Consider the following 10,385-nt stretch of genomic DNA (forward strand, 5'->3'; position numbering starts at 1 on the left):
CTGTTTGGGGTGAATTTATTAAAGCTATGCCCTCTTTATAGATGGGAAGCAAACGTTCTGAGTGCATGATGGGGTTTAACAACATTCGTCATCAGCTGTATCCTTTTGTGTCCAAATCTATCATAACACTGACTCGAAGTCCTTTAAACAGATGAAGTCAAGTTGCTTTATCTCACACTCCACTACATAATTTGCCAGTAATCCATTTTTTGTGTCTATTATGCATTTTTTGACTTGTTCATCACCATAATAATGTTCTCTGTGGCCATGAAGGGCAGCTCGTGGCGGATGTGTCTCTCGGTGACTTTGGGGTAGACCACAAGACCCTCTGTGATGTTCTGCAGTGTGGTGAGGATGATGTCTGCTGTCAGAAAGGACTTGGGCAGGGAGATCCTCCTGCACAGGAGCAAGGCAGAGAAGAGAGGAAAGAAACCATCAGTAACGACAAGTAACAGCTTTTTACTCAACCACTGAATCCTGGGTAACATTGGGCGACCTTGGCTCAGGAATCGCATCTGTAACCGGAAGGTCGCCGGTTCGATCCCTGGGCTCTCTGTCCTGGTCGTTGTGTCCTTGGGCAAGACACTTTACCCTACTTGCCTACTGGTGTTGGCCAGAGGGGCCGATGGCACGATATGGCAGCCTCGCTTCTGTCAGTCTGCCCCAGGGCAGCTGTGGCTACAACTGTAGCTGCCTCCACCAGTGTATGAATGTGAGAGTGAATGAATAGTGGTATTGTAAAGCGCTTTGGGTGCCTAGAAAAGCGCTATATAAATCCAATCCATTATTATTATTATTATTATTATTATTATTATTATTGTGCAATAAACACTGTATCACAATCATGAGTCTTAATTGTAGAGATTTACACCAACTCTGGACTCCATATTCATCAACACAATCTATCATGACGTCATTTGAAGCTCAGCCAAGCATGTCTCACTTATAGCTGGTTAAATGTTTTAGTTATAATCTCACCACTTCAACCAGTAATCTACTACTTCCAGCTGGTAAACCATTTAACAGCTTTGAGTGACCAAATTCACCTTTCATGATGTTTACTTAATAAATAAAACAGTGTTTGCACTTTTATCTTGCTTTTAGTTAATGTTAACCCATATTGCCACTCATAGCTATACTTTTAGCAAATCATACTTTTTTCTTTTTTTTTTTAACCACCCAGTCATGGTTTATTTAACCAATACCATTTTCAAATTTGTTGACTTTCACTCAGGTGTTCAAACATTTTTTACAGTAGAGAAAATTTCTTCATGTAAAACCTGGCTAACGCAGAAGCTAAACTTGAGCTACCTAATCCTAATTAAGAATCATTGTTCCCTACTTATTGTATGTGTCTACATTAATGCAACATCTTTTTCAAAGTTCAGAGTTATAGCATCACATCAAATTCACAGCTGTGTAAATGTGTCCGTAGTATCTGTACAGTCAGGACCTGGTAGCATGCACATGATTATTAAGACCTCCTTTATTCTCTGCAGACCCAAGAAAAAAGACATGTGGACTGCATCATATTTTCCTACACTCTCATCTGGTTGGGGCTTCCTTTTCTTGATTTCTGGAGAGAACGTATTTATCAGTTCCTCGGTCAAAAGGAGTTTGAACTCCAGGTACTGGGAGGAGTTCTTTTTAGAATTTCAAAGTTCTCTCTGAAGCCACGAGTTGGAGTAAAAGCTTCGCATGTTTGTTGTTTGTTTTCTTCTGAATCTCATTGCACTGCATGATGGTTTCAGCATTCTCTTGTCTTAAGGTAAGACTCACCTGTTTGCCCAGAAGTCACACAGGTGAGTTTGACATCCAGTTATGCATCCCTTAGATTTTGGAGTAGCAACAGCAGTATTCTTTCTTCTTCTTTTTTCTCCTGACAAAAACAAGACGATAGTTAAATACTAATGTACGAGGACAAAACCTGTGATGAAACTATCGCTGATTTAAAAAAGAGGTGAGAATGTTCTACAGGGATGAGATCCAATCAGAATTGAAAGTGTGTAGAGAAGCGGGGTGATTTTAGAAGTTAGCCATGCACAATTTGATCTGTTGCCAACAAACAGGGTGGTGGAAACTCCTATGCTCCCAGTTTCTCATGAAAAGTTGCCTACCATAGCAGTATAGTTTTGCAACATGGCATTTGGGTCTTCTAACTAAAATAGGAACATAAATAGCACCATCATTGCCAGACCTGGCTCACATCTGGTTGACATACACCCTGCCATGACACCAGTCAGTCAGAAGTGCCAGCTTGATGCCGGATCTGGGCCAGACCTGTTTTCTATGAGCCTGGGCCACATAAACCAAACCAAAATCGGCCAGATGTGGCATGCCATTACACAAACAGTGCCATCTACGCCAGGCCTGGCCCATATCTGGATGACATACCACTTACCATGCCAGAAGTCAGCCAGCAGTGCCAGGTTGACTCCAGCTCCGGGCCAGACCTGTCTGCTATGTGGGTTCAGGAGTGCCATGAGATGATCATGTTCAAGAGGCAGCAGCTGTGGTTAAACAGGAAGGTGGAGACAATGACCTGCTGGCCAGAATCCAGCGAGACCCCTACTTTGCACCCATTCTAGGGCAGCTGGATGCTTTGCTGGACCCCAAGACCTTTATTGGGCGTGCTCCACAGCAGGTACAGCACAAAAAGCCTTATTTTTATTCAGATTCTGGCAACAGATGAATGTTTTCAGCCAAGCTGCAGCTCTCCTATTACTGCAGCTGTGTCTGCTGCCCCCTTGGTGACTGTGAGGACTGTTAACAAACTAATGGTATAAAAATGTTTTTTTTTCTCCCTGCTCTTCATCTTCAGGTGGCAAAGTTCCTGGCTGAAGAAGTACGCCCCCTACTGGAGCCATATGAAGCTAATTTGCACGTCAAGGTTGAGCTTGTGGTTTAAATCCTCTGCAGTCAGGGGATGTGCCAGCGTGTCTCATGACTGATTAAAGATTTTTATTATTTTATTATGTTATTTTATTTATTACTTATTTATTTTGTCCATTTCAACTGTTTTTTTTTTAAATGACAAAAACCAACAAAACAAACAAACAAAAAATACATATATCAATCACCTGGATCACCTGTTGAGAAAGGAAAAAAAGAGAAAACAAGCAACAACAAAAAAGAGAGCAATATAATAAACAACATCACGATGATCTATGTGAATATAACAGTAAATACTAAATATTGAATATTATTGTAAGATCGACAGCACACAGTGTGCTTTGAGGTAGGAGCCAAAAAGGGTGTAGTTTGTGTGAGCACCCGTGTGTACACCTGTGAGCATGAGCGCACTTGTATGTAACAGGTTCCTTCATGTAATGATCTGCTAGAGGGTGTGTGTGTGTGGGGGGGGGGGGCACAGCCCCGTCCTCCAGGGCGTGAAGCAGGTATGGAGGAGATCAAGACTCCAGACATCCAGAGGCCCCCAGAACACAAGAGACCAAGGAAGACCAACAGAGGGGCAGCTGCGCCACTGTCCCAGTAAGAGCTGAGGAGAGTCCCAGATGAGGGGTCACTCAGCAGCTGTGGAGCAGAAGCCAGGGGGGGTTGCAGTGACGCGCCCATGAGCTCCGCCGGCAGCCAGCTGCGCCAGAGTGACCGAGCCCCAGGCCGAAAAGCCAAGGGCACCCCGAAGGGGCCCTAGCGAGCCCCAGGCTCCAGGCCCCTACAAGCAGCGACCAGGAGTGAGCCGGTGCGTACCTGGACGCCCATCCCTGGACACAAAGAACCACCGATGTCTGAGGGCATCTGGAGACATACATAAATAGACACTGTACACACAATCACACTCCCCAAGCGTAGTCTATAACCCAGGTCTAGGTACCCTTGCCCCTGGAGGGGGAAACTACACCCAGACCCAGGTAGTGTTACCCTCTTCCCTGGGGTGGAGAGAAGCAGACCACCCCGACTTCCGCAGCAGCAGGGAGGCCCCACAATCAGACGGCCAACTCCTCCTCCTAGCCCCCCCGCCCCAACAGGCAACAGAGAATGGGGTTGTGTGAAGACTCCAAACCTCCCTCAGCCCGCTCATATGTAGTGTTGATGCATGTGTGTTCTAAGGTGCATTTAAAACCCAGGAGGGCATGGAGCTACCTGCCCGAGAGCAGCAGGTAAGCGCATAGCCCCTCCTGATAGCCCTCAATGTCTACGTGTATTTAAAATTGAGTAATACACATCACATATTCTCCATAACCAGTGTGATCGTATTTGCTGAATGTTGTTGGAGAAAGTTGAGTCATGATTTTGATTGTGCAATGTCATGGAATAGCGTCCAATATGTCATGTCCTAGGGTCATTATGGGAGTGGTGAAGTTACTGAGTTACTATTTAAAAGCTAACAGAGAGCTACCATTCAACCTGCAATCAGTCATCCCTCATCACAGAGTGAGTATAAATGCCTCCTCTTTCACTCATTGTTACTCTAACTTAATGTTTTGGTGTTGTAAAACTGTTACTTTTAGCCACGCCTTCTGCTGTAGTCGATATGTTCTTTAATAGGTTTCTTTTTTACAGTTCAAACTTTGTTTTGTAGAGAAGGTTGCTTTGATTTTGTTGTATCTATCTCCACATGCTCTATAGCAGCATGCAGCTGTGGGCATTGCTCCCCGTCTGCCTGGCTTTCTTTGGCACTGCAGGCATTTGGACTGTGTGAGTGTTTCATTTCCTTTCTTAACTCACTTCTCATAAAATGTTTTACCTTATTTCTCAAACCCAAACACATTGGCAGTGGTCTTTATTCAGACCTCTTGTCTGTGTAAATCAGTACAGCAAATGTGGACGTATTCACAACCCATGTGTTGTGCTGGTGTCAATAAATGCAACTATTCATGCCTTGAGGTTGAGCTCAGTCATGCCTCTGTGAAAAGCTGTGGGCAAGCAAACTGATAAAGACATAAAACATGCAGTATAGGTTATCTATAAGGTTTGTCTTCAGTTTAAAGTACATATTTAGCTTAGGATAGGTGCCTAAAGGTACTTTATATTAAACATCTTGCTTCCACGCCTGCAGGATTTGCACTACATCTCTCTGTGAACTTTCATTTTTATGTTAGCTATACAATTGTTGATTAAAATATATTTTATAAGATGTGTTCCAATCTAACCAAGACCACATTAAAACTAAAAATAAGAAATATTACATGTTTTTTCTTGTAGTATATGCATGTGTTAGGTATCCCTCAGTTAGTTATTTAGTTGATTACCACCATGTTGGACCAACTTTTACTCTCAGAACTGCCTAGGGTCTTCATGGTATAGATGCATTACACATTAGCTTTAGCACTAACACACTAACTGCAACAGTTTAGCTAATATAAATTATATTGCTAAAAGTATTTACACGTTTAGCTTCACATTCATGTGAACTTGACTGATATCCCATTTTTAATCCATAGGTTTTAAAATGATGTTGGCCCACCCTTTGCAGCTATAACAGCTTCAACACTCCAGGAAGTCTCTCCATGTTTATGTGAATTTTTGAGCATTTTTCTTTTTTTTTGTGTCCCGTTTGGATCTATAGCCATCAGAATTGTTGTCTTAAGGCCATGAAAGATGCCAAGCGGATTTATTTTACCAAGTGGATCATCATGGCCTTGCCATATTGGTCCATTTGATTGACCTTTATTATAATTATGAATTTATTTTATTTTCAGTTGCTACAAACGGGACAGACATGACTGGGGGATAGGACAGGGAGAAAGAATGAAAGAAAGAGAGGGAGAGAAAGAAAACCAAAGGGGAGAAGAGACGGTGAGAAGGGGGGAAGAAAGAAAAAAAAACAAACAAACAAAAAAAAAAAACACCTGGGTCACCTGTATGGAGAAAAAAAAACAGAAGAGAAAGCAAACAACAAAGAGCAACATAATAAGAAAAAACAGCACCATCACAATAAACTAGCTAGCAGTAGATACTAAATAATAAACGATATTGTGCAGCACGCAAGATAGACAGCGCACAATGTGCTTTGAGGCAGCAGCCAAGAAAGGTGTAGTCCGCGTCTGTGAATACCCGTGTGTACACCTGTGTGCATACCTGTGTGGATCAGCATGCTTGTATTCCAAAGGTTTCTCCATGTAATGATCTGCTAGGGAGTGTGGGGAGCCACAGCCCCGCTTCCAGGGTATGAAGCAGGTATGGAGGAGATCAAAACTCCAGACATCCAGAGGCCCCCAGAACACAAGAGACCAAGGAAGACCAACAGACGGGCAGCCGCGCCACTGTCCCAGTAAGAGCTGAGGAGAGTCCCAGATGAGGGCTCACTCAGCAGCCGCGGGAGCAGAAGCCAGGGGTAGTTGCAGTGACGCGCCTGTAAGCTCCGCCGGCAGCCAGCTGTGCCTGAGTGACCGAGCCCCAGGCCGAGAGGCCGGGGGCACCCCACCTCCGAAGTGGCCCGAGCGAGCCCCAGGCTCCAGGCCCCGATAAGCGGCCACCAAGGAGTGAGCCGGTGTGTACCCGGACGCCCACCCCCAGACACCATTTTTCTAGAAGCACATTTGTGAGGTCAGACACTGATGTTGGACGAGAAGCCCTGGCTTGCAGTCCCTGATCGAATTCATCCCAAAGGTGTTCTGTTGGGTTGAGGTCAGGACTCCTGTCAGGCCAGATATGTTCTTCCACAGCAAACTCGCTCACCCATGTCTTTATGGACTGTGCTTCGTAAACTGGTGTGCAGTCAAGTTGGAACAGGAACCATCCCCAAACTGTTTACACAAAGTTGGGACCATGAAACTGTCCAAAATGTCCTGGTATGCTGATGCATTATGAGTTTCCTTCAATGGAACTAAGGGCCTGAGACCAACTCCTGAATAACTATGCCATAATCAAAACCACCAAACTTTGCACCTGGCACATTGCAGTCACAGTCGTTCTGCTGGCATCTGCCAAACCCAGACTTGTCCATCAGATTGCCAGACGGAGAAGTGTGATTCGTGTCTCTAGAGAACATGTCCTCATGTCCTTATGTTATATTAAATTCTCTCACAAATGTTTGTAGAAGCAGTCTGCCTGCCCAGGTGCTTGATTTTTTTCTACTCGGTCCTGGTGGTTTTCAGGTGTTTACACATCTGTCTGTGTGTGCACTGAGTTTAACATGAGAGCATGACAACTATAAGGGAAAATGACTAAACTTATCAGATTTGGGGATGACATTAAAATGAAGACTGTGCAAGAGCTTGGCATGGTCACAAGCAGTTTTACTCAAGTTTGGGAATCTGCAATAATAAGTATGCTTGGCTTCTCAAACAGTTATATATGTATATAAAAAATGTTTAATCATATCCTTGCAAAGGCACAAACATTCAGCAGTCACCAACAGCCTTATTTCTTTCCATCAGATTTGCAGTAGCTGTAACAAATGGATCAGTCAACCTAACAGAGGGAATCCCGTACATCAGGTCGGTGTAAATCCTTTCTGTTCCAAGAGCCGAGTACAGAATAAAGGACTTAAACTGAAATAACGGTGAACTGGCAGGCTGCTGTCGTCATGTTCACAGCCTTAAAGGAACCTCGTGATTCACTAATTTGTCTTTCTGCTGCTAGCCAGTGTGGCACTTCCAACCCACAGAGCTGTCTCTTCTCCCAGGTCTGCAACATCTGCTGCTTTTTAGGTAAAAATTATTCAAATAAATATCCCAATATAGAGGAAGAGTGCTTGCTATCTGATTTCATTTAAATTCAACAGCAGCTGCCATTTGTCAGAGCTGTAGTTTCACTTTGATTCTCTGCAGCTTTGGTCATTTTTCGCTCGTTTCGTAACCACCTTATGTCCGTGTTTCTCAGCCCTGTGGGTCGTGGCGATCCGTTTCCAGCAGGTCAGAGACTATGGTGATCACGGAAAAGGCAACATTGCCAGCATTGTTTTAGGATTCACCTCCTCCATATCGATCTCCGTCACCGGGAACTTCCAGGTAGCACTTTTATCTTGTGAACTTGTTTTACTCTGTTAAAGATTAAAACTTTATCCGTGAAAAATAACATGAAGATGACTGTATGCTAATCAAACTCTCCACTCCCCTCTGCTTGTCCTGTGTAGCAATCAGTTTTAATGATTATTCACACTGTGGGAGCAGTCCTGGCTTTCTTCCTTGGCCTGGCCTACTTCTGGGTACAGCTGTATCTAACTTATCGGGCTCAACCATCGCAGGACCGATGGTGGGTGGGGCCTGTCAGGGCGACCTTCTGCATCATCTGTACCGTCACGGTTATTGTTAGTATCCTTCCTGTCTTCAAACTCCTTCATGCAATCCAAGATAATGCTTTTGCCCATAGTAAGAATATTCAGTTGTGGAGAATTTTTAAATTTGTATTTATTTATTTATTTATTTTAATTTTTTTTACATTTTAAGAACATTTTCAGTTATTTTAATTTTAAAGAATATGTCCAGAATGAGCTACCTATTTCTATATCACCTAACTTCAAAATATATCTATTAAATTAAGATTTTTCTTTAGTTTTTTTTTAAAACTTATTGTTAATGCAACTATCCAGTTGTCCAACCACATGGTTGCCACTTAATGTATTTAGAAGACACGGTAAAGACAACCTGTAAAGTTCAAACTGAGCATCAGAAAGGGGAAAAATGGCGATTTAAATGTCTTTGAACATTGAATTGTTGTTGTCGCCAAACATGCTTGTTTGAGTATTTCGGAACCGCTGATCTGCTAAGAATAGGAAACTGAGGGTATGATTCACGTGGCTCACCAAAGATAGACAACAGAAGACTGAAAAAAACGTTGTCTGGTCTCAATTTCTGTTTCTATTCAAATGGTAGGGTCAGAAATTGGCACAAATAACGTCAAAGTGTGGCCCAATTCTTCTTTGTATCAAAGGTTCAGGCTGCTGGTGATGTAATGGTTTCTGTTGCTACACTTTGGGCCCATTAGTATCAAATGACCATCATTTGAATCCTACAGTCTACCCTTTTTCACCACAGCGTACTAATTTTCACTTTATCCTACCAGTGCCATGTCACGAAGCTCAAATCATCAAAAATTGGTTTGTTCAACCAATTCTCTCAAAACACATGAACAATCACCAGATCTCAATAAAATAAAGCACCACTGCATGTTGAGGAAAGGGACATTTACATCATGGATGTGCAAATGACAAATCTGCAGCCACTGTGTGATGCTGTCACGTCAATATGGAAATCTGTACTATGAATACAATTTAAGCGGATAAAATGGGTCCAACCCAGTACTTGCAAGGTGTACCTAATAGAGTGGCCAGTGAGTGTTGATACGTTTGTTTTAACACTGTATTTCTAGTGCATTGCAATAAGTGTTGAGGACCGCTGTAGATTCATGAAAAAATACTGATACATGCAGTATTTGCTGTGACTGTGGTTTCCCATTTCTTTGAACTTTTTTAAATGACTGAATTCTCATTGAGCTCATATTGAACCGTACTGTGTGAAGAGCTATTTCTCACATGCATTTTAAATGAGCCCTCTCACTGCTGTGACTATACATCCCTATACACAGACAGTGTTTGGGCTGAGAATAAACACTATAGTGTCTGAAAGCATCAATGAAGCAGCAACTAGTGTTAGGCTTACTATTGAATTTACTCTGATGTGCGGTTGTTCAGCATCGTGCTCCTTAACTGCTCTTCTCTCCTTCAGTGTCCATTTTCCACATCACAGGCTTTTCCTCTGGAGCTGCTGCGTGTGAATGGATTCTGGTGATGTCGTTCTTCTGCCTCTTTGGCCTTTTTGCAGCCGAGTTCAGACACATCGACTGCCACAGCCTCACCGTACAGAAGCAAATGTTTACGAATGACCGCAGCCACGCATCAATAGAAATGAATGGTTATGTTATAAATACAATTAGCTAAAAACACTGTACTGGATCTGTGTGCTAGTACACATGGTTCAGAATGCATTATGTTCGGTCATTATATATAGAACTGCTTTTTAATTTATTTGCATGTTTTCCATTTTGAAGACTCAGTACGGCAGATCTGTTTCATGATCTATGACAGCATCTTTTGGTGTGATTCATCATGTTTATGTCATTACTATCATTAGTAAATTATTTTACTATTACACAGTCAACTACCATACGGGCAGCATTTTCTATTTATAAATTTTTAGAAGAATTTCAAATAAATAACTTGGGTACAGAGACGCGTGTCTATCCTTTTATTATTTTGAAAATTTTGTGAATGCTAGTTTTAGGTTTTGTTCTCGTGTTAAATACAGAAAATAGACAAAAATCAGGTACTTCTTCGTCCCATACAGCAATAACCACAGACTAACACATGATGGCGCTGTTTAACAATCTTAATCTGCTACAACAGCCTCTACATGATCCCTCTCTTATTATTTAAGCCACTTCTTAAAATCATTCATATACCCTCTTTTCCTCTCTTGCGT

At 42.5% G+C, this 10,385-nt stretch overlaps 1 protein-coding gene across 1 annotated transcript; it reads left to right on the top strand.

Annotated features, from left to right (window-relative positions):
• Positions 1–4,594: 4,594 nt before the first annotated feature.
• tmem150b (transmembrane protein 150B) lies at positions 4,595–10,025 on the top strand (the record flags this gene model as incomplete). The annotated part of the gene is made up of 6 exons (XM_080906068.1): positions 4,595–4,659; positions 7,344–7,407; positions 7,553–7,616; positions 7,789–7,916; positions 8,042–8,219; positions 9,633–10,025. 6 exons carry the CDS (start codon positions 4,595–4,597, stop codon positions 9,842–9,844), a joined length of 711 nt encoding a protein of 236 aa, XP_080762194.1. The 3' UTR covers positions 9,845–10,025.
• Positions 10,026–10,385: the final 360 nt, after the last annotated feature.

Source organism: Rhamphochromis sp. 'chilingali' (genome assembly GCF_963969265.1).
Source record: "Rhamphochromis sp. 'chilingali' genome assembly, chromosome: 15".
NCBI lineage: Eukaryota > Metazoa > Chordata > Actinopteri > Cichliformes > Cichlidae > Rhamphochromis > Rhamphochromis sp. 'chilingali'.